The 24427-nt window shown below is 43.6% G+C and overlaps 1 protein-coding gene across 4 annotated transcripts in view; it reads left to right on the top strand.

Moving 5' to 3' along the window:
• Positions 1–13006, top strand: part of Mapk9 (mitogen-activated protein kinase 9) — a 43002-nt gene extending 29996 nt beyond the window's left edge. For 2 of the 4 annotated variants that reach the window (XM_052194459.1, XM_052194461.1), the window contains exons 7-12: positions 349–420; positions 4311–4493; positions 5784–5908; positions 7099–7162; positions 8227–8295; positions 9448–13006. In XM_052194459.1, the coding sequence (XP_052050419.1) occupies positions 349–420; positions 4311–4493; positions 5784–5908; positions 7099–7162; positions 8227–8295; positions 9448–9590 (656 nt within the window). In that variant the 3' untranslated portion in view covers positions 9591–13006. Of the gene's footprint in view, positions 1–348; positions 421–4310; positions 4494–5783; positions 5909–7098; positions 7163–8226; positions 8296–9442 lie in introns of all 4 variants that reach the window. The other 2 variants (XM_052194463.1, XM_052194460.1) reach the window with 2 other exon arrangements.
• Positions 13007–24427: the final 11421 nt, after the last annotated feature.

Genomic DNA, 24427 nt, shown 5'->3' with positions numbered 1-24427 from the left:
ATCCTTCACAAGGAGAGACCCAGTACTCGGCCCTGGAGGCTGGGGTGGGGGCTGGGGATGTGGCCCTAAGAATTCCATGTTCATTAGCACTTTCTGTGTCTGGTTTTTTGTTTGTTGCTTTTTTTAAGCTGTAAAGTATTGGATTCTTTGGCACTAAAACTACAGCTTGCTGCAAACTGAAGGCTGAAGGCGAGGTCAGCAACCATTCATACTGTGTAAAGAGCGTACCCTTAGCTAGCCACTGGCTTTGCCCTGTCTGTGTGTCTAGTATGCTGTTAGAATCCCTTTCTCCTCACTTTTGTTTTGTTCATGACACTTCATAATTTTATCATTTCATTTTATTTTCAGTTGATATCTGGTCAGTGGGTTGCATCATGGGAGAGCTGGTGAAAGGTTGTGTGATATTCCAAGGTACTGACCGTATCCTTCCCCAGAACCTTGATCCTGGCCATGATTTCCATGCCAAGGGCAGCATGATTGTTCCTACTTACTGAGCACTCAGAAGGAGCTGCTGGGATGCAGACTGTGTTTGCAGGGCTCTTCTCTGTAAGGTGACGTCACAGACCAAGGGGCTCAGCTTTATACTGTCACTCCAGCACCTGCGACAGTTCTGTTAATGTAAACCAGGTACACTAGCTCCTTTATCAGAAACAGCTAGATGTGTAAAATTATTATCGTTATTAAATATATTCTGGTATTTAAATGGAAATATTATTTTACAATTTAGTTGATTCTGTTAATTAACTGGGAAAGGGGCAGTCTAAACCAAATAGGATAACATGCATGTGTGATTTAAATCATATATGATTCTGTTAGTTACTGGTATGACGTAAGAGCTGAGGCAGGCTATGCAGAGTAGAGTGAACAGGTTAAGTGAAACTTGTATCAGAAGCAATATAGTAAACTTTCTCATTTGTTACTTTGTTGCTATTTTATAGACATTTCTAAAGACTCCAGGCAGAAAGGTATTTGTGCCATACTGGGGAAGGTAAATTTAAACAGGAAAGATGACTCATACGGTGCTCAGCAAGTCCCATCAGCAGGAGGTTTGTGACGGGAGTAGACAGCATAGGGCGCTAGCTTTGTCCCCTCGTGCGTCCTTCCGCCACTCACACGCTTCTTCAGGATCTCCATCTGTGTTCTGACCCGTATGTTTTCATTGGCCTTTGGTTTTGGTTTTGTCATGAAAGCTCACCGTGTCCTCTGTCTGGTAGCAGACCCATGTTTCAAGAGAAACCAGGCACTGTAGTCATGGTTTGGAATGTGTGTATTTCACAAAAAGTGCTTTAATGTTTATAATTTCCTGAAGACAACTTACTTAAAATATGAATCCCTCACATTATGAGCTTAGAATGAACATATTTTATTCCACTCATTCCTTCACATTTTCCTCATAAGTTACAAAATATGCCAAGTTAAATATAGCATTTTATTTTTCTTTAATAACTTCTCTGGCTTTTTTTCTATAACTTTACCTTGGATTTACTTGTACTTTTATAAATAAGGAAGCCTTTATTTTACAAGTGAAAGCTAAGAGGAAAGCTGAAGCAGCCAGAGACTTAGAAACACTGTGGACTTGTCACGAGTGGTCAGGTGAGGGGCCATATGTCAGTTAAGAGTCATTTCGTAACATTTCTCATTTGCTTAAATTTTTTATTTATTAATAATTATTTTTTCCAAAAAGTAAAAATAAATAAAAATGTGTATACTTTTGTATACACTTTAATAATTTTAAATCATAATTTAAAATAGTTTATGTATTAACATGTTACAATAGCAGTAGTTGATGTTTTACATATAAGGTCATAAAAAAGTTGGGTGATTTATAGAAAGGCTCCAGAAACCAAGCTGAGGTTCTCAAGAGGTTTGCCTATGATGTTGGTAGAAAAGTAAGTGTTGTCCACCTGGTGACTTGTAAAAAAGAAAACACTTGACCCAGGCTACCAGAAGCCTAAACCCAGGCGGCGGCCATGGCAGCTGTGCATCCTAGAGAAACACAGATCTCTCTGGGCTATGATTGATATATATATACCTGTTGTCTACCAACCCAGAAGGCCCACCATGCTTTACCTCCCATCAAAATGGCCCTGGAGTCCTAAGCCAGACATATATATTGAGTACCTGCGCATTTCCAGGTACCTCATCCAGGTGATGGTTAAAAGCTTCACTGACAAGATGACTTGAAGGTAGATCTTCTGGGACAGTAAGAAGTAGGAGACAAGCTGGGCGGTGGTGGCACACGCCTGTAATCCCAGTACTCTGGGAGGCAGAGGCAGGCGGATTTCTGAGTTCGAGGCCAGCCTGGTCTACAAAGTGAGCTCCAGAACAGCCAGGGCTACACAGAGAAACCCTGTCTCGGAAAAAAAAAAAAGAAGAAGAAGAAGAAGAAGAAGAAGAAGAAGAAGAAGAAGAAGAAGAAGAAGAAGAAGAAGAAGAAGAAGAAGAAGAAAAAGAAGAAGAAGAAGTAGTAGTAGTAGTAGTAGTAGAAGTAGGAGACAGAGCAGAAGCTTAGTCACCCAGAAAGACATGGTAGAGGCCCACTCCAGGCCAGTTGGGCTGTGTCAGCATTGGGCCTGGAGCCTGCATTTGCTCTGGGGCCTATCCTTCAAAGAACTCTATGGATTTGGAGTGTCTAATCTATGAAGTGTGGAATTCAAAGGAAAGGTTTAGAATAAAGAATATGTGGAAATCAGTGTCTGTTGATAGCAGTGAAACCTTGAGCTGGTACTAAGCATTGAAGAGATGAGGAGAGGCTCAAGGGAAAGGAGTAAGGACTCAGAACTGACCACGGGGCATAGTGGCTGCCTCAGGCAACCTTAGTGGAGACAGTTCTCAGACGGCTGAGGAGGAAGGCCTGGTTACAGTGGGCTCTGGAAAGGATGAGGGGTAAGAATTAGAGGTGCAGGCCTCAGAAAGCAGGGCTGGGAATGACAAAGGGAGATGGTTGCTGCTAACATAGAAGAGCTCACGCTAGAGTGATGACAGAAGGTTCCGGTAGGGATCACATTGGGCTTGAAACAGCAAGAAACAAGAGTGAGAGACAGTTGTCCTTCAGGAGGTGACAGGGTGAGGTAGGTGGGCTTGGCTCTTAGCCAGGAGCCCAGATGGTTCCCAGTGGTAAGCAGCATAAGATATGGGGGTGGGGTATCCCAGCACTTTGATGATTAGTCTTCATAGCGAGCAAGGAGCATGAGGGAGAGGTGTTAACGTGTAAGAGGATACATGTGAGCCAGGTGTCCTGTCTCGGATAAGCACTTAGATAAATGTGGGCATCATTCTGATTTGGCAAAGTGTGTGGAAGGAGAAGAGAAGGAGGAGGATTTGCTCAGGATTTGACTCTGAACCCATTTCCCAAATTAGCACTCTGGAAGAACTGACTTTATGTGGCTGCCCTAGGTGCTTTCCCAGTGGTATAAATGCATATTCTGAGAAAGCCTGTTACATTCCAAGCTCTTGCTTATGTGATTTCATGGCTTGCATTGTCTCATGTACCTGTTTACGGCTTCACTGTCACTTTCCACAGTCATCCTAAGTGTAACAAGCACTCTGAGAGCTAGGCAAGGCTGGCTGGGGTCAGCTGCCCCAAGAGTGAGGAGGCTACTCTGAGGAGGACTGACTTCAGCACCTTGACTGGGTAGTACATGCTGACTGAACCCCAGGTCATGTACTTTGAAAGGAAGAAAGAAAGAATACATTACTGGATGCTGAAGGGATGGGCTGGTGCCAAGAGAAACAGAATGGCCTCTGAAAGCATCATTGTCTAAGGCATTTTCAGAGGGGAGTGTGGCCTGTGGGGTAGGCCAGAGCCCAGGCCCCTCCCTCCCCTCCACATGCTTCCCTTGGTCAGCCTGTCTCACAGGCTTTGCTGCCCAGCTCCGAGAGAGGTCAGATTGATCTCTCAAGCTCTTCTCTTGTTTAGAGACCTGTAAAACTAAGGTAGCTTTAGGATGAACATTGATTTCAGTTTGCTTATGTGATATTTATTTATTTTGTGTTTAATCATTTATCTCATAGGTTGAATCATTTCTGCCATAATTTTATTTTGAATTATAATAGGAAAACATAGATTATGTTGATTTAATGAACCATGATCATACTTTTCAAGATTCGGAGTATAAGAGTTTTTCTTAAGTGATATAGAAATCCAAACCTTATTTAAGTATTATCCCAAAATGTTTTTGCTGATCCTCTATGGTAGCCTAGTACTTACCTGTTCATAGATATAAATACAACTTTCCTTTGCATGAAAGTACTGTATGTATTATGACTATGAAGCATTTTAGTTGTATTTTCCTCAAGAGAATCCTTAGATATTGATCAATGGAATAAAGTTATTGAACAGCTAGGAACACCATCCGCAGAGTTCATGAAGAAACTTCAGCCAACTGTAAGGAATTATGTGGAAAACAGACCAAAGTACCCTGGAATCAAATTTGAAGAACTCTTTCCAGATTGGATATTTCCATCAGAGTCTGAAAGAGACAAAATAAAAAGTAAGACATTCTTTTATCCTGCACTTGTTTCTCTAATATCTGAAATCTAAGGCCCATGTATGTTGAGAGGTACAGTAATGGGAACCCTGAAATAGAGGCTCTTACAGTCTGACGTTCAAAGGCACCACAGAGAGAGCGCTTTAAAGGCCAAGAGTCTTGACCTTGCTAAAACCAAATACCCAGATCAGTTTGGAAAACTCTTAGTTACAGGGTGGGAAACTGCCTTGGGTAGAAATACTCGCCCTCAAGTGTGAGGACTTGAGTTGGTGTCCCCAGCATCACTCAGCACAAGCATGGCTGCCTATGCCTGTGACCCACACTCTGGGGTTGAGAGCAGTGGACCCTGGAGGCTTGCTGACCAACCAGCCTAGGGAACTGGGCACTTCCAGTTCAGTGAGAGACCCCGCCATAAACGAATGCGGGGAAGAACACTAAGGCCAGACAGCCAACTTCCCCTCTAGCCTCAGAGTCCATCTTACCCACACTCAAATGTTCATGTGCATATATAATACACATTCATGCTTACATATTGTGCTGTCACCAATCTGAATTCAAAACAATTTCAAATATAAAGTATATTTCAGTAAAGATTCTAGACAGAAACCATTGAGTGTGGCCCAGTGGGAAAGGCCCTCGCTACCCTTCTGTGTCCTTCCTAGAATGTGGTCACCTGAGGGAAAACAATAGCTTTGCTGTCCTTTATGCCAGGGTGAGCAGCACCTGGTCACAAAAGCCTTTCCTTGGCTGTATATGTTGTGAACTTTTCATTGCTGAGTCCTTACTGAGCCTTCTTAATTAAGTTAATTAGCTTCTTGGGTTTTTTCTTAGCTACTAACCTCTAGATTAAAAACAAAAGCACTGTTTACAGCTAGGCAAAGCAGTGGTCCCTGTGAGGCTATACTCTTGAGACTGTGGGTTACTCTGAAAGTTTTTAAATTTGTTCAAATGTGACACAAAGAACAATACTCCTGATACTTCCTGTCCACACTCCTGGCAACACAATCCTAAGAGAGGTGCTTGCTTCCTACCGTGCTGTGGCTTCATAGCTTTAGGTCATCTGAACATTGGTCTGAGGTTACTTAGTACCCCACCTCACATGCTACAAGACTGGTTTGTAATAGTGGCCACTGGACTTTTAAAAGTTGTGAAGCTGTGTTGATCTTGAACCTCAAATATTTTCTGAAGTCAGCATGTCTCTTTACCCTCCATACTCTCACATTTGATTCTTTATTGTGTGGTTTCCTCCTTTCCATGGTAGCAACGTAAATACATCATTTGTTTACATCCTAGCAAGTCAAGCCAGAGATCTGTTATCGAAAATGTTAGTGATTGATCCCGACAAGCGGATCTCTGTGGATGAAGCCCTGCGCCACCCGTATATTACTGTTTGGTATGACCCTGCTGAAGCAGAAGCGGTAAGTTCTCTTTGGAAAAAATGTCTGCTTAGATGATGCACTTTAAAATCCAGGCCCACTGACTTTGGATCTTCTTTATCTTGGTCCAGAATGGCTACACAAGGAGAGCAGGTTGTTAGTTTTAGGGCCCTGACTTTAAAGACAGAACAAGCGCTATCTGAGGCCCAGGTCAGTACCTGCTGCTGGGGCTGTAGCTGCAGAGTGCTTAGGAGTACACTGTGGTGTTCGTTGGCCTTATGTTTATAAAGCTGATGTGTAATAATAATTGATGAAGCATCTGCTTCGTGCCTGGCACAGGGCCATGAGCATTGCTTACATCTTATTCAGAGCCTCAAGTCGGAGAGCCTAAGCAGCCTTCCCAAGTGACACATTAGCTCACATCCCCACTGCATCTGGGTATCTCATCCTCTTAAGTTTTCTAAATAGCATCCCTTGTGAATGACCTTTAGCTATGAGTAAAGTACTAACACAGTAGGCGTTTCCTTCATGCCAGCTGGGGAACACGGTTGTGTCCTGAGTGTAGATTTAACTGCCATTGTTACATCGTGTTATGTCAAAAGAATCAGATTTATAAACAGCCAAGTTATGGAATGTTCCATTCATGAGATTGTGGCTTGTGGCTTGGGCATGGGTGTCCTGTCATGAAGAATTAAAAACTGGAAATATGTTCTAAGAAAGTACCAAACCTCACTCAGCTCCCACACAGCTGAACCTCAGAGCTGCCTGTCATTAATAATTCTGTAATTTCATTTGGGCAATGTCTGCAGAGCATCTTGAGGTCATGTGATTGTTGAGATTTATTATTGATAGCTTGCTTTTGGTTAACTTCCTGTAATTGGTTGGTCTTTTTTTTTATTTTTATTTTATTTATATGAGTCCACTGTAGTTGTCTTCAGACATACCAAAAGAGGGCATCGGATCCCATTATAAATGGTTGTGAGTCACCATGTGGTTGCTGGGAATTGAACTCAGAACCTCTGGAAGAGCAGTCAACGCTCTTAACCACTGAGCCATCTCTCTAGCCCCCATAACTGTTTTTTAAACTGATAAAATATATCATGCTTACAAAAGAAAATCTAGAACATGTTAACTAAACTAAATCCATAAGTAGACTTGAAACTTTCCAAGGGTTGTTATATTCCCAGCATGGTCCATTAGTTTTGAGCTATCGACCTGAAATGTCATTTCAGCCACCACCTCAAATTTATGATGCCCAGTTGGAAGAACGAGAACATGCAATTGAAGAGTGGAAAGGTAAGACCAGTGTGTTTAGATCCTTACTTATGACGATCCCATAATTCCACCAGAACATGTTCCCATAGTCCACCAGAACATCCTCCATAGTCCTATAGAACATGCTCCCATAGTCCACCAGAACATCCTCCATAGTCCTATAGAACATGCTCCCATAGTACACCAGAACATCCTCCATAGTCCTATAGAACATGCTCCCATAGTACACCAGAACATCCTCCATAGTCCTATAGAACATGCTCCCATAGTACACCAGAACATCCTCCATAGTCTTACAGAACACATTTTTACTTCTTATTCATACTAGCCCTTAGGAAGGACCTTGAAACCCAGAAGCCCCAGTGTTCTCTCTTCTCACTTCCCAGCTGAGAACGACTCTGATACTAGCAGTGTTAGAGTAGAATATGTATGACATTATAATTTGCTTTAGGTAAAACACAAGGACTTTCCATGTGACTTCCCATCATCACATACTGATATAGGCCTGGAGGTCAGTAAGTGTATCACACTTCTTGATAGCATGGGAGTTTGGAGCAAACCCAATATACAGGCCACATATATTCCTTACAAAGATTCCTGTGTAAGCAGATATGGGGGAGCCCAGACATGGGACATGTGATTGTCTGTGTATATTAAGCCATGTAGTTAAGTGTTTTAAAATCTAGTTTGGAGGAAATTGCCAAAAATAGTCAGGAAGATATTACTAGTGCTTTAAAATGAGCCACACAGTCACAGTGAACTAAGTTGGTTAACAAAGAAGCAAATCCTGGAAGCTTTCAGTATGACTTAGAAGCAGGGTTAATAGTAACTAAGGGCTGTAGTCAGTACAGGACAGCATTGGTCATAGACTTTCCAGATTGGCATGGTAGTGGCCCACTCATGCACAGTCATCATGGTAACAATCATAGTATATGTTTACAGCATGCTGCTAATATGAGCCCCTAATAACATGTGGCAGCCAAAGGTTGAGACATCCCAGGGCCTGGGGTGGTGCTTGGGATCTGGAGGCAGAGTGTGGTGCAGGGAAAATGACAAAGTATCTTGACTTCTGTTTCTCTTTGAAGAACTAATTTACAAAGAAGTGATGGACTGGGAAGAAAGGAGCAAGAATGGGGTGAAAGACCAGCCTTCAGGTTGGTGATTGCTTCAATTCTGTTGTCTAATATTTTCTTTGTCTATTCAGTGTTTGTAAATGGCAGTGATGTGTTAATGTCACTTGGGCCACCTTAGTGTGACGTTGTCACCTTCTGGCTTGTCCTGATGCTGGTGGCAGTGACTTTGCACTCAGGTTTTTGAGGTGCCAGGCCCTAAGCTGTATTTCATTGTTTTTTTTTTAATTTATTTATTTCATTTATATGAGTACACTGTAGCTGTCTTCAGACACACCATAAGAGGGCATCTGATCCCACTACAGATGAGCCATCATGTGGTTGCTGGGATTTGAACTCAGGACCTTCAGATGAGCAGTCAGAGTTCTTAACAGCTGAGCTATCTCTCCAGCCTCTTCCTAAGCTGTATTTCAAGCATTCCTGTTTTGACCTTGTGACAGCTCTCGTCAACTCTGTTTAGAGAGGAAGGGTTTAGATTTGAGGAGTTTTCGAAATGTGTGGCCCTCTTTGCTCCTCGGATCCATCCATTTTTGAAAAGGAAGGATGTTGTGTAGACCTAAGACCCTGCATGCTCTATTTTGCTCAGGCCATACTAACACATGAGTAGTAGGAGGAAGGATAGCTTTATTTACTTTTGAAATTAAAATAATGATTTCCTGACTCACTAGACAAAAATAAAATCTACATCAGGCACTAAACTTTCCTTTTTTGGGTATATATTTTAGAAAGTGTTTTTATCACAAAGGATTCCTTTGAATCCTGATGCCCGCTTTCTATAGACGAGGTGAGATACATCTGTTGTAGATGAAATGTCCATGACACTCGGATCCTTCTCAGGCCTAAGCCTCTTGCGGTAATCAAGATAAATTCATCCATTTGCTTTTAAGGTCTACTTGAAGTCAGCAGGTATATCTTTTAAGTAATCAACATGGTGTTATGTGACCATGGGAGGGGGGCGGAGTATTGTAGGGAAAGCACAAGACTGTTTCAAAACAGAACCCAAGAAAGACTCAAGGAAAAATCCCAGAAGCTCAAAGTATAGTTGAGCAGTCTCGGCTCTGCTGATGTAGGATCAGGAAGCTGCAAGGCACAGAATGGTGAGGCAGCCTGAAGCCCTGCGCCTGGCGTGCAGGATGTGTGCCTCAGATTTTATTCCATTTGGTTTTCTTAGCACAGATGCAGCAGTAAGTAGCAAGGCTACTCCTTCTCAGTCGTCATCCATCAATGACATCTCATCCATGTCCACTGAGCACACCCTGGCCTCAGACACAGACAGCAGTCTTGATGCCTCAACAGGACCCCTGGAAGGCTGCCGATGATACGCTGGAGATGGCGCACTTGTCTGTGAAGGAACTCTCGCTTCCATGGCCCCGAGCACATGGGAGCTGATGGAACCAAATCGAAAAACTCCATGTTCTGCATGTAAGAAACACGATGCCTTGCCCCTCCTCAGTTCCAATAGGATTGCCTGCTTAGACGATAAAATGAGGCAGACGATGTTTGAAGAAAAAGTACAAGCCACACTGTTAGAAATTTTGTTCAAGATCATTTCAGGTGAGCAATTAGAATAGCTGAGTTTCTTTTCCAGTCGTGTGGTGTCTGTGGTGACAGCTCATGTGTAACCGTGGGGCTCGTGTGCATGTGACCACAATGCTTGCGTGAACTTGCCCATGTAGCACTTTGGAAATCAGTACCTAAATGCCACATAATCTTCCAGGTAGTTCTGCTTCTAGAATAATCTCTTAATCCTCTTTAGTAATTTGGTGTCTGTCCCCCCAAAAATAGATTATGTGTATTAATTGGCCACTGTCATATTATTATATCTTATCCTCTCTTATGGTATGATTTATTCTATCTTTTGTATTTCAGAAAGAATATAATTAAATTTATTTAATAAATAAAATACAGCTTTTCTTAAATTTGTGATGTTTTAGGCTGAGAATTACCACTTTATATAGCCACTCTGTGCCCTTTAAACTGCCCACTGTGGGATACTTTACATACAGCTTTCTGCATGACAAAGTTCCCAGTTTATTTCATGCTGCTTAAGACATATGTCACCTTGAATCCTGCCTACGCATTTCCTTTTTCTTGGTCCTTTGAATGTGGATCTAGAATCCCCCCCCCCCACACACACACACACAGAACTTCACCTTCTTTATCACAAAGCACTCCATCTCAATAGAATGAAGCGGCAGATTTCCAGACCCACCGCCGCTACTGGCGTAGAGCTGATGGAGTGACTTCCCTAGAACCGTCACTGAACTGTGCCTCCTTTCCTGAGCCCACCCATCTTTTGCTCCCCTCTCCTTATTTAAGGTGAAAGGTGATTGGGTCTCAGCCTTTCTTCTGCAGCTTCACCTCCTAACTTGTCTTTCTCACTGAGAGAAACCACCATGTGCAGCCAGAGCACGTGGTCTCTTAGGAGACTGAGCTCACTGACCATGCCTGTTTGCTGCTGTCTTTTTCCATTTTATGGAGGCATTTCCTTTTTCTAAGGGAAGTCCTCCGATGTTCTAGAAACATTCAGAAGAACGCAGAAGAAATAATCTAGAGAGTAGGGGTTCATTCTTGAATATTTTCTAATTTAAAACTGCTCACCTGAAATTGATACTTTCAGATCCTCTCTGTAAATTACTCAAGATTTGATAAGATGCTAAGTTCTCTGTGTTGTTGCAGAAATGGAGTTGGGATGGTCATACCTTGGCTACCTGCGCTCAGAGCATTTTTTCCCTTGAGCTTATTTTGTTAACAATTCATATCTTGTGTTCAGTTACTTTGGGAGCTATGGAGTGTGTTCTAGGAGGAAATTTGATAAGAACTTTTATGAAAAGTATCATCTAATATGTGATTCTGTCTGTACCAGTTGTATCCTAATGGTTGGTCTGATCATTGAAACCTGTAATGAACAACATTAATCTGAAATAAGGATTAGCTTTATATCATATATGGACACTTTCAGGTACAAAGTAGAAATGCTAGTGTGGGTGGGGGCAGAGACATCTGTCTATGGCTTCAGGTTATTGGGCCCTGGGAGCCTGAGGTTCCACAGTGCATCGGTCAGCATCTTCCTGCTGATGTACATTCTTTAAATGATGTCCCTGAAACTTAAGGAGGAAATACAGAAAGGAACTGCAATATCTGCCTACACTGTAAGGGGAGCATGCTATGATAGAGGCTCACCCTGGTCCCACGGGCAGGAGACAGGTGCCCCCAAAGAGTGGCTTTCTCTCTCCCCTTACTCTGCATTGAATCTGCTGTGGATGGAGCCTGTGCTGGTGTGGACAGGGTCTCGTGCCAAGACCCTCTTCCATCAGGCAAGTGCACCTATGACTGGCCACAGAGCCCCAAAGAAATACCTCACCCCAGTTTCAGGGTTCTCCCTCCTGAGCCTAGATTTGCCAGGGTCCTGGGACAATGCGAATGGTTTCGAATTGACCTCTGTAGGCAAATGCCGATGTTGGATGAAGAACTGAAAAATGTGCTCAACTTTTTCATCTTTTCTATTTTATTTTTGTAATTTATATTGTACACACCCTGGAAGTCACTATTTTGGACATGTATTTTTATAAACCGGGTAACTAATGATTATCTGGAATTTGCACTAGGTTAGTTTTTGTTGTTGTTGGCTTAATTTTTAGCCAAAAGTGGAATGGCTGCCCCTTCCAGGTCTGGGTTTCCATCCCAGGTGCAGGCCCGGAGGGCAGACACATCAGCCAGGGCAGGAGAGCGGCCTCAGAACACGGCTGCATAGTGCCTCAGGCATCAGGCTTACAGTCAAAACCAGGCTGTTCTCTCATCTTTAGAACACAAAGACCAGACCCCAGGGTGTTAGAAGGAGAAAGCCCTCCACTGGCCCTTGCTGACAGCCAGGACCTGCATCTAAAGCCAAAAGCTCAACACTGGCTGAATCTGGGCTGAGTGCTGTGTGAGCCTGTCTGCTATACTCCTCCAGTGTCTCATGGTGTGTGAGCCTGTCTGCTATGACTCCTCCGGTGTCTCATGCTGGTAGAAAGTACAGGTGTGACCTTTCAGACTGCGCATCTTGAAAGTAACATTGCCTAATGTTTTATAATAAAATATACTATGTGTTTTGATTGGTGGAAAATAATACAAACTACATTTTAAAAGAGAAAATGTACAGCATGTCCAATTCCTGTGTGTTTCAAAGTGACAACTGACTGACTGTATCTCTCCACATCACCATTTTGATTACAAACCTAACACGAATAGATGTTGAAGTGTCGTGATTTCAGACATTCGGAAGTGTTTTCAAACTCAAAGTAGGAGTGCTGCTGTTAGTTCTAATCTCTGCATCTGTTTTCAAAACAATGGCAGTAGGTTTTGACTTTTAAAAATTGTACAATGTGTTTGGAATATTGGTGACTTTGTATTCTCACAAGATGTAACCCGGAGAACCTACCAAGCTGTCTCTATGTATCCGTCTAAAAGCTGTTAATGGTGCCTGTGTACTTGTGGTTTTGTGCCCAGGATGAGCTGTTCTCATTTCACTTGTTTCTAAGCATGAGAATGTTTGAAACTTCAAGCTACAGAGTAGCAAAGAGGCGGAGGCTGCTTCCCTTTCTCTGGGAGAACTCCAACCATCTTATAGAGTAGGTGCCCGCCTTGTGTTAAGGTCTAGACTGGGAAACTCTTCTCCTGGGCTGCCATCTCCTTCCTCCAATGTAAACAACTCCAAAATTGTTTTATTAACTAAAATGCTCTGTGTCAATGAGGTGATAGTTTAATGGGGTTTTGTTTTTTGTAGTAGGGGTAGTCATATTTAGAGGTGGTGTATAATTGGTTCTTCAACTGGCTCCTGAAAATCCTCCATCTGCTCCTGAGAATTTAAGTGTAAGGTTACCTGTGACAATAAGGTATTTTCACTGTTGTCATATCGAATATCAGTCAGGCAGTGACAGGAATAGGGTGAAGAATCAGATCCCCATGCAGCTAAATCTCACCATGATATGTCAGGGAGGCTGTGTTACAACCATTACTTAGCTGGTCCCATCCTGTGCCTCACCGTGTAGAACCACGTGCTCCCCCATGCCTTAAAACCCAGTGGCCACTGTGACAGTGTTTCCTACTCAGTCCTCTGGCTTGGTGTCTGGAAGTTGGAAAGGAAGCTCAAAGCCATCTCACCACATCCCCACCGTAAAGCAGCGGAAAGGGAAGTGGAGGGAGAGGCATGCCTCACCAGGCAGAGACATGAGACCTGAGAGTCCAGGGAGAGCTTCTTCCAACACCAAAAGTCTGTCACTGTGAGCATCATCTGTCCCTTCAGCCACAGCCCATCAGCGTCTGTGACGACGTGTGGTTTCTAGCCATTGTGTTCTTTAGTATCCTCTGATCCCCAGCGAAGGTAATGTGCAGTACCAGTTTGGCATGGCCTAGATAGTGTGTCAGTCACCTTTCTCACTGCCTTGACAAAATGCCTTACAAAAATAGGGAGGTTAAAAAAAAAATAGGTTTATTTTGGCTCAGAGTTTGGGAGTTCCAGTCCATCAACATTAGGAAGACAGGGTGGCTGGAACTAGAGCAGCTCTTTACATTGTGTCCACAATCAAGAATCAGAGGCAGAGGAACCCCGATACTGGGCTCACTGTCTCTTTCTCCTCCCTGCTCAGTCTGGGGAACACATACACCCATAGCCAGTGCGATGGTGCTAATCAACTCCAGGGTGGATATTCCCTCAGTTAAACCTTTCTAGAAATGCCTTCGTACACATGCCCAGATGTGTGTCTTCTTCGTACACATGCCCAGATGTGTGTCTTCTTCGTACACATGCCCAGATGTGTGTCTTCTTCGTACACATGCCCAGATGTGTGTCTTCTAGGGAGGTCCATATTCCCACCAAGGTGACTGTCAAGACCAACCATCACAGACACTGTTTGCCCCCAAGGTTCATGTGATGCCATGTTGGTACCCAAAATAATCAGAATTAAGAGGACCTCTAACAGGTAGATGTGTTTGGATCTCAAGAGGCTCTGTTGACAGGATTAATGTCTTTCTTTAGAAACTGGGTATATTCTCTTAAGTCTGGGTTGGATCTCATGAGAGTGAGTTAAGTCTCAGACTAGGTTAGTTGCCTCAAGGGTGGCTTGTTAGAAAGCAAGTCATGGTCTCCTCTGCACTTCTGGTGAACGTGCACTTGCTTGTGTGCAGTCGCACTTTTATCATGCTATCTTACGTCAATAGGCCCTAACCAGAAGCTAAGCAAGCACCTGCATAAGGCAGTGCTCCTTAACTTCCAGAACTGTGAGCCAGATACATTTCTTACCTTTATAAATTATTTAGTCTCTGGTATTCTGTTAGAGCAGGAGAAAGCAGGCCAAAACAGGTCATCCAGTAAGATTGTGACACTCTGACCGTGTTCAGCAGTTTCCATAAGGTTGCATTGACCTTTTCCTCCTTTCTTGTATTTTCTGGAATCTGCGGCATATACCCGAAGCTCACACAGGTTTGTTTTTTGTTTTGTTTTTGTTTTTTTTTATCTTTTAGTAATCATTCATTTAAGTAATAATGTGACCTTTATATTAAATCACACCAAACGATCTTGCATATCTCTGAGGCCCGCTGTCATAGACACTGAAGCCACTTAGATAGAGTGATGACAGCCTAACCCCCTCCTCAGTTACCCTCCCTCCTTGTGATGAGAAGCTTGTCTGTGACGGTTTACCTTGGGGATGCCCCATCTGTCACTCTTTTCATACTGTCAACCGCAGTTGATCATCTCCCTAGGAGCAAGAATCTCCTGGGGGCTTAAGGAAGAGTGACTTCCTCAATCCATCTATCCAGATGACAGTCATTTGTGACACTCGCTGTCAGGAAGTGCTTCTTTGCATCAGCCAGGGCTGCTTGGTGGCCCCCAGGTAAGATGTAACCCAATGATGGCTGCTGCCCCCTTGCTCTTTTTGTTTAGTACTTGGTGTTCAAATGGGCACAGCTTAAAGGCTGCCTGTATATTCTCACCAGAGCCTCTGCTTTTCTGTCTGAATATCATTATTCCTTCTGAGACTTACTCAGCTGTGGGTCCCCCAAAGCTAGTTCCTATGCTGTGTTGATTGATCCCATTAAGCCTTCAAGTTTTAATTTTGAGGTAACATCAAAAAAAAAAAAGTTCGAGAAAAGTTCTGCTTTAAGAAAAACAGAAGAGAACAAAGAATTCCTGTGTGCCCTTTCCACATCCCCACATGTTCATCTTCATGTGTGTGTTATCCTATATCACACAGATGCATGACTGCACACATATAAACATATGAATTTATACTACTACATAGTCATTGATTCTCCCTATTGTTTTTTGTAAGCAACCAGATGTTTAATGTCTGCTAACTCGTGTATACAAAAGGTATACATCTAATTTTTATAGACAGAGTTACAAAGAGAGACATACGTGCGTCTGTTGATAAACATTTGGTATTCACAGTGACCAGTATTCATGTAGCTATACAAGTCCACATTACCTGTGTATGTCTCTGAACCTTAGGGACTGTTTGGGAATCTTTGAATACCTGCCTTCACCACAGGACTTCACGGGAGAGGCTGCAGAAGGGCACAGGCGTCAGTGGTAAAGTGGAGATGAAGCCCAGAGCCCAGACGGATGTGAGAACACAGTAAAGACCTGCTTGCAGGTGGAGAACACAGAAATGGAGACCTGACATTCTATGGGGCTGAGGGATGACTCAGCAGTTAAGAGTACTCACTGTTCTTCCAGAGGACCTGAGTTGGTTTCCCGGCATCCATGTGGCAGCTCAAAGCTGTCTGTAATTCCAGTTCTAAGAGATCTGACACCTTCTTCTAATCTCCAAAGGCACCAGGTATACGCATGGTGCACAGACATACATGTGGGTAAAACACTCATACACATAAAGCATAAAAAAGAAAATTGATAATAGGAAATTAAATTTTGTGACATGATCTAGAAGAAGAAAATTCATTCAGGAAAATAGGGAAAAATAAATAAGTTATTAAAATAAATGCACCAGGTATGGTGGCACATGCCTTTAATCCCAGGACTCAGGAGGCATAGGCAGGGAGATCTCTGAGTTTGAGTCCAGCCTGGTCTATAAAGAGAGTTTCAAGACAAGGTGGTTCTACAGACAAACCCTATCAGTCAATCATCAATCAATCAATAAATGCAAATGGCTCAAGCAAATTGATCAACATGCACAAGGTTCCTGAGTAAATACAAGTGTAGCAAAATACAAGATTACAAAAGCATCCACCATATAGTATTCTGTATAAGGACAACTTTGGGTACATAAACCATCAACTATATCACAGGAGAAACAGATCAACAAATTCTATCTAAATATGAATATACTGCTTGTAGGATAGCCAGGCCAAACAGGTCAAAGCTAAATAAAGTCTAGAAGTGCAACATACCAGGATTTAACTGGGCTCATAGGGAATAGTGTACCTACCATGCAAGTTTGTTTTGATCATGTGGTGGAAATTAAAGGAAAATCAGCTACCAGTCCACAGAGGAAGTGACAATAAATTCCAAAATTGGCACCATAAGATTTTCTAATATAATATTAACAGAATTGAAAATAAACTTGAAAAGTTTCACTCATTAGATGAGAGAGGAAATTATGAAGAAAAATATCAAATTCCCACCCAAAATGCATAGCCTGCATACCAAATTTTATAGAAAACTGTACGGACTGATGAACATTTACTACACGTTTCGAGAAAGCTATGTGTCCAGCTTTCAAGTCAAGATTAGCGCAAATGAACAGAGCAAACCCAAGCAAGAGGAATAATAAAGATAGGCGCGGGGATCTAGAAACTAGAAAATGGGGGAAGGCGGGCTGTGCAGACAGTGGCTCAGTCTGGAAAGCGCTTGCCTTGTAAAGCACAAGGACCCAAGTTCAATCCCCCAGACCCACATAAAAAGGCTTGGTGTGGTCCCAGCCGCTTGTTAGCCCAGTGCTGCGGATGTGGAGGCACATCTGTCCCTGGGGCGTGCTGCCAGCCAGCCTAGCCTACCTGTGAGTTCCTGTCTCCAAAGCTAAATGGTGGACTAGCATTGAGGTGGTTCTCTGGTTTACACACACACACACACACACACACACGAACACACATTAGAAAGTAAAATGAGTGCAAATATGGGAAGTGGAGTCTGGAAGCAGCTGGAGAAAGTGTTTAGAACCTTCTGGCAACTTTGATCATCTGTGCAAAGGCATTTTCTTATAAATGCAAACTTAAGAAATTGTCCAAGAAACACAACCGCAGGGCACGTCAAGTGTGTTAAATATCTTAGCACTTCCTTGAAAATGATGTTGTTATCTTCACATGCAGACACAGAGAACACGCATTTCCAAAGCAAGGGCATACAGAGCTGGCATCTCCAGCTTGATAGCATATACCCACCCCTTCCCTCTCTTAGATGTTTAGATGGTTTCTGGAAAACTCAGATGGACCAGTGACCATCAAACAAAGTGATGTAGCCAAGTGCCACCAGCTCCAAACCCCCAGTATTCTCCAAGTTAAACTAATCTGTCATTGAGTTCAAGAAACAGATAAACCCTATTTTACTGAAGATTTTTGAAACTTCCCCAATCCAGCTTGAGACTAGTTTCATCTTGATCCCAAAGATGGATGAAATCGAAGAAATTCTGTGGTTTCTCATTGCTGTGAACTGAACTCAGCACTGTATGCCATGTTCCAGAGTACAAGGATGACTTAGTTGTTCAGATACATAGCTGTTTGGGTGTTTTGTTTTCTTTTGTTTGTTTTTTGTTTTGTTTTGGTTTTTTGAGACAGGATTTCTTCATGTAGCCCTGATTGTTCTGGAAATCACTCTGTAGACCAGGCCTTAAACGAACAGAGATCCACCTGCCTCTGCCTCCTGAGTGCTGGCATTAAAGGTGTCTGCCATCACTGCATTCCCCTCGCCCTCGCCCTTTAAGTGTCAGAAAAAAATTGTACAGAAAAGAATTTCCTCTTGGGTATGGCAGACTTTGATAGGGTCGAGCAGAAAGGGTAGCAACTGTCACTCTACACAGGGCAGGAGAAGGGAAGGACACTCCAACTCCTCTTTATCTACTGTGATGCGGAAGTCTCGTGAGCTTTCCTGAAAGAGGCCAAACCTGGTTCTGAGATGAGTCTGTCGTTACAGTGCCTTCACATCCACCCACTTGTACATACATGCTTAATACGTGTGTGTGTGTGTGTGTGTGTGTAAGCTATGAGGCACACAAAAAGGTAGAAGATAGAAGTAAGCCCCTTCAGGCAGCCAGAGCTCTGAGTCTAGAAACAGGCATCAGCCTGGATGGAGGCCAGGAACACTGCTTCCCCAGGGAAACACTTCCCTCTACCCAAGTCAAAGCTGACCCTTCGCAAGTCTGTAATGACCCATGACTCCTCAGCTGTCTGGGATGTTTCCCAAGGTCCCCAGCTGCAAGCACCCTGCCCTTCCTTCATCCCACACTCCACTGTGTGCCATTCCGTTTCATCACAAGTCCCCTGAGCATCCTTCTCCTTTATTCTGGATCCTTGGCTAGAGGCAGAACCATACACAAGACCCCCCACTCCTGCCCCCGCAACCAAATAATCTAGTGTTAGTGGTTACAGTCAACGACCACATCAGTCCTGGGCCCCAGCTGGGTAGGATAAGTCAGGAAAACTATTGAAGGGTGGTTACACCTGATCTTGAAGATGGCTTTTTTTTCTTCTTTTTTCTTTTTTTTTCTTTCTTTCTTTCTTTTTTTCTTTCTTTCCTTTTTTCTTTCTTTCTTTCTTTCTTTCTTTCTTTATTTATTTATTTATTTATTTATTTATTTATTTTGAGACAGCATTGTGTAGCCCAGGCTGGCCTAGAACTCATGAGCCTCCTGCCTGTGCTCTCAAGTGCGAGGATTACAGTGTGCACCACCATGCCCTTGACACAGATCCCTTTCTAAGTCAAAGAAAGACTTAGGTAGGGAGGGTGTAGCCCAGTTGGTAGAGCATTTGAGCCATCGTATGCAAGGCCATGGGTTCAATCCCAGTTACAAGAATTGTATATAGATCCACCCATGACATCAATATACCTGGTGTCAGCAGACTATAAACCACGTGGTTATGAATGGGTGTGCTTTCTATAGAAATAGCCTTCTCTCTGGAGTGTAACATATATGGGAAATTGGACAGACATCAAGTGGGTGGCACAGCAAAATTTTCCAGAATGAGCTCACCTGTATACACAGAACCACCCAGATCTCCACATGAAACTTCATACTCCCCGCAGGCTCCCTCTTATCCTATTTCCAGTCACAGACGCCCAAAGTCATCATCCTCCCGTCCTTAGCCATAGAGTTCCCTGGGCTGAGTTCCCAGCCTGATAGGTAGGTCCTCATTTCTGAGTCTCTCCACGGTATTGAACAGTTGTAGGTCCCACCCTCCTTGCTGCCACATTCAACAGCATAATTGACTTATCCTTTTTGCTGATAGGCACTTGGATCATTTCCAGGTTGAGGCTGTGGCAAATGGTGCTGTGCTAAGCATTTCTGCGGGTGTCTTGGGGCACGTTTCTCCGACGGGAATGGGACTGCTGAGTGAGGGGACATTCAGCTTTACTGCTGTATTAGTTTTCCATCACTGCCATAACAAATGACAGCGAATGGAGACCACGTGCAGAGCAACCATGATTTACCAGCTCACACTTCTGCAGTCCAGAACCCTCAGGTTGGCTTAGGTACTTACTGTCTTTGCTGTAAGGCACAAGGCAAAGGTATTAGCGGTTGGCTTTTATATTGAGGAGGGACTCTGGGAGGCACACGCTTCCTCCAGGTCTGTGTACTTGTGTGATGGAGGTCTCTAGCTCCTTGCCACTGGCTAACGGAAGTTATCTTAGTCTTCTCTTTCTAGTCCCTGCAACTCAGAGCCAGCAATACAGTTCAAGGCTCTCTAGTTGTATCTCTGTGACTGCCACATCTTTTCTGCTTCAGCCAGAATGGATTACCTGCGTTGACGAGTTCGTATGAATGAGTTGGGCCCACGGTGACAGTCCAGGCTAATCTCCCTGATTTCAGTCCTGCAATCTATGGTCTTCTTCGCTATATAATACAACCGGTTCACAGGCTCCGGGGATTAGAATCTGTGAAGGGCCAGTGCTCAATAGCTTCAAATTTTACTGCTCTACAACCTCCAAAATTATCCTTCCCCTTTGTGTCCCACTAGTGGGGATGAACTCCTCTGAAACCCTTCACATCCCTATCCTTGTCATGACCAGATAACCAACCAAAGAAGGAATCTTACCTTCTGATTTCTCCTTCCAGTGGGTGTGTAGCAGTCCCCATGTAGCTCAGATCACAATTCCATGATGGCTCCTGTGGTTTGGATCCGGAATGTTCTCTAAAGGCCAGTGTGCTGAGAGCTTGAGTGCAAACCTGTATGTTGCTGGGAGGAAGCAATGGAGCTCTAGGAGATGGGGCACAAGACCCAGCTCCTTCCTGTCTTTCTGCTTCCTGGATGCCGAGAGGTAGAGGCAGCTTCTTCCTGCACGTGTGTATACCATAATACTCAGCTTCACCATAGGTCCAAAGCAATAGGACAAAATGGCTGTCGGGGGACACCTCTGATGATAAGCCAGATAAACCTTTCCTCCTTTTAAGTGATAGTCTGTAACATCACACAGCATTAGAAAGCTGAAGAGCAATAACTTCAAGTTAAAACTCTTTTATATATTTATTGGCATGTAAATACTTTCTTTGTGAAATTACTTTTTTGGGATTTATATTTAAATTGTGTGTGTGTGTGTGTGTGTGTCATGTGTGGATATGTGCATGTGAATGTGAGGACCCACAAAGTCCAGAGGAGGGCATCAGATCCCCTAGAGCTGGAGTTGCAACCCTCCTCCTCCTCCTCTCCCTCCTTCTCCTCCTCCTCCTCCTTCTCCTCCTTCTCGTCCTCCTCCTCGTCCTCCTCATCCTCCTCATCCTCCTCCTCCTCCTCTTCTTCTTCTTCTTCTTCTTCTTCTTCTTCTTCTTCTTCTTCTTCTTCTTCTTCTTCTTCTTCATTTTTTGTGCTGGTTGTTGAACCTACATTAGTCAAGAGTTCTAACAAATGTGCTGTATCCCCATTCCTATTAACTCTTTTATAGTGCACCAAACATTGTGGCTTTTTGTTTTTTGTTTAAGTGCAGGCTCCATGCGCTCTTTTCTCTCACTAGTGGCAGCCCCCTCCCTCCCTCCCTTCCCTCTGTTTGACACATTGGAGCCGGTGGATCACCTCAGTCCAGTCAAGCATTGGTGCCAATCTGAATGAACCCAAGTGCTCTGTTCCCAGAGCCTCCAAAACCTCAACTGTAGGAAGCAGAGCTTTGCTCACAGGAGAGTTTTTCTTCATCCACACACCCGCAAACTTGGGCTACTGTCTTGTTGTGGAGATAGGCCTTCTTTTGGCAACCCTGTGTCCATAGTCTCCAAGTTGGCTGCTTTACTCTGCAAAAATTCCAGAGTCTCTGGAGGTTTTCCTGTTTCTCTGGCAGTGGCTTCCTACCAGAACCTAGGATGGCATTCTCGTGCTCTGCCAGGCTCAGAAGTGCTAAGGGTTCCCACCAGGCGAAAAGTGATAGTGCCTTCTCAGGGCCCATTCGCTGCCCTTCTATGGTCTGCATGGGTTGCCTGTTGCATTTCCATGTCCCCTCCCCAGGGTCCTGGTCTCCGAAGCCCTGGGAGATGAGAGGATTTAATGCAGCTCTCAATATCTGAGAAGAGAGGCTCTTGCACACAGCCCTGCAGTTTTCAGAATTCAGCATTAGGGAGAATTTAGCCTCAATGTCCCAGCCCCACATAACACACACAAAAGTACTAAAACATGAAACCTTTCCCTCCTCTTCCTCTTCTCTCTCCAATCCTCCCCATCCCTTTCCTGATATTTTTATGTGCCCTTTAATGCCATTATGGAAATCTACAATTTGAGATTATTGGCACAAGTCTTGCTATTATTGATCATAGAATGGCTCAAGGCTAGTTTTGAATACAAGCATAAGGACGTATTAACTTCCAGAATCTCTGTATTAGTCATGCTCTTTGATGCTATGACAGAATATCTGAAGGGAAAAAAAACAACTTTAGAGGAGTAATTATTTATTCGGTATCAAGGTTTTGAGGATTCTGGGAAGTTCATGGTTACATGGTCCTTTGTACTTGGCAGAACATTATAGTGCAGGAGCATGTTCACCTCACGACAGACAAATGGATGATGGACAGACCAATGGACAGATAATGGAGAGACAGACAGATGGGGGACTTTTGGAGAACAGACTAGGGCTCTACCATAGCTTTCAAGGTACAAGTGTTTGGATTATTTTTAATGGCGCCAATCTCTTTAACGACCAACCCCTTCTTGTCCTCAACTTTAAATATGCTTCTTTCTGTGCACATTTTCTCCATCTTTCTTTTTTCTTTTCTATTCTACTCTATTCTGTTCTTTCTTTATTATTTATTTTTAGATATGGTCTCTCTACATAACCCTGACTATGTAGTATGTACCTTAGTATGTAGACTAGGCTTCAGACTCAGGGATCTGCCTGCCTCTACCTCTTGAGTGCTGGCATTAAGGGGGTGCCCCATCTTGCCTAGGAAGGATGTATATTTTCAAATCTCTTTTACTCCTGATTCTCATTGTAAATGTGGCTAAAAGCAGCTAGTTACAACCATGCCACAATTTGTACATGTGTTGTATTTACATTTCCCCTGGAAAGCCAGTTCTAGTTCCAGAGTCCTCTCAGCTACTCAGGAAGCTGAGGCAGGAGGATCGTGAATTTAAGATTTTTCCAGGGCTACAGAATAAGTTCAAGACTAGCCTGGGCAACCACTGGGCAACAGTGAAACCCTGTCTTAGTTTAGGTTTCCATTGCTGTGAAGAGACACCATAGCCAAGACAATGCTAATAAAGGACAACATTTAACTGGGGCTAGCTTACTGTTTCAGAGGTTTAGGCCATTATCACGGCAGGAAGCATGGCAGTGTGCGGTGAGACATGGCATTGGAAGAGTGGAGAGTTCTACATCTTCACCCAAAAGTAACCAAGAAGAGACTGTCAAAGCTCTCACAGTGACGTGCTTTCCTTCAATAAGGCCACAGATATTCCAATGAGGACACAACTCCTGAAAGTATTACTCCCTGAGGGCCAAGCATTCAAACTCATGAATGTATGGGGGCCAAACCACTATACCCTATCTCAAAAAAAAAATGTTTTCATGGGGGAAAAGGATTGTGGATACAGTTCAGTGGTAGGGTACTTACTTAGTATGTACAAGGCCTTGGTTTCAATCCTTAGCACCTCAAAAAAAGAAAAAAGATGGAAGGAAGGAGGGAGTGAGAGAGAGAAAGGGAGAGAAAAGGAAGGAGGAAGGGAGGGAAGGAGGGAGGGAGAGAAAGAGAGAATTAGTTTCATTACCTTTAAACTCTGTCTCCCATAAAGTCTCAGGATGTAGAAATATACAGAGAAGTTCTTTGCCAGACATGAGCTACCTTGGTTCAGTTCCCAGCACTGTACCTGTGCCTGTCTGAAGTCTCAAGAGCAGTCTTCTGCATTCCCAATGGAGTTCTAATCTCCTGAGTTCCCACCATAACTGCTAGTTAAGATAAGCATACAATGCTTCAAAGCTCTCTAGCCTGCTTTTCCAAAGTGTTCACATTTCCCCCACAACCACTTCCAAAGGCCTGAAGACCACATCATCAGGGTTAGCAACAGCAAATACTCTTTCTCATTATCATGAACAAGCGGACAGCAACAAAAGGGAAGGGATTACTCATGTCAGCTCATGGTTTCTGAAGGCTTGGGCCATGGTCACTTTGTCCTTGGACAGAGCATCATCATGGCAGGAGTGTGTGATGAGGAACCTGACCTCATCACAGGCAGTGGGAGCGGACCAGACCCCAGGTCCTGGAATAACCTGCGAATGAATGCCTCAGTGGTGTACACCCTCGGCTGGGTTCTTCCTCCTCAGATGTCACAGCCTCCAAAGTAGGACCAGCATCTGGGGACCAAGAGACTGATATAACAGGGGACATTTTATAGTCTCACCATACTAAGGCAGTCAGCCTTGCACCTCACAGGAAGGCAGCCTTCTGCCTTGGAAAAGGATGCAGGCCAATGTCTGGGACTCAGAGGCTTGCCCATCTCTGTGCTTCTGATTCTACTGATAACCATAGAT

The sequence above is a fragment of the Apodemus sylvaticus genome, chromosome 10 (assembly GCF_947179515.1).
Source record: "Apodemus sylvaticus chromosome 10, mApoSyl1.1, whole genome shotgun sequence".
NCBI classification, from domain to species: Eukaryota; Metazoa; Chordata; class Mammalia; order Rodentia; family Muridae; genus Apodemus; species Apodemus sylvaticus.
The sequence above is the reverse complement of the archived record's forward strand: the minus strand, read 5'-3'. Positions and strand labels throughout refer to the sequence as shown.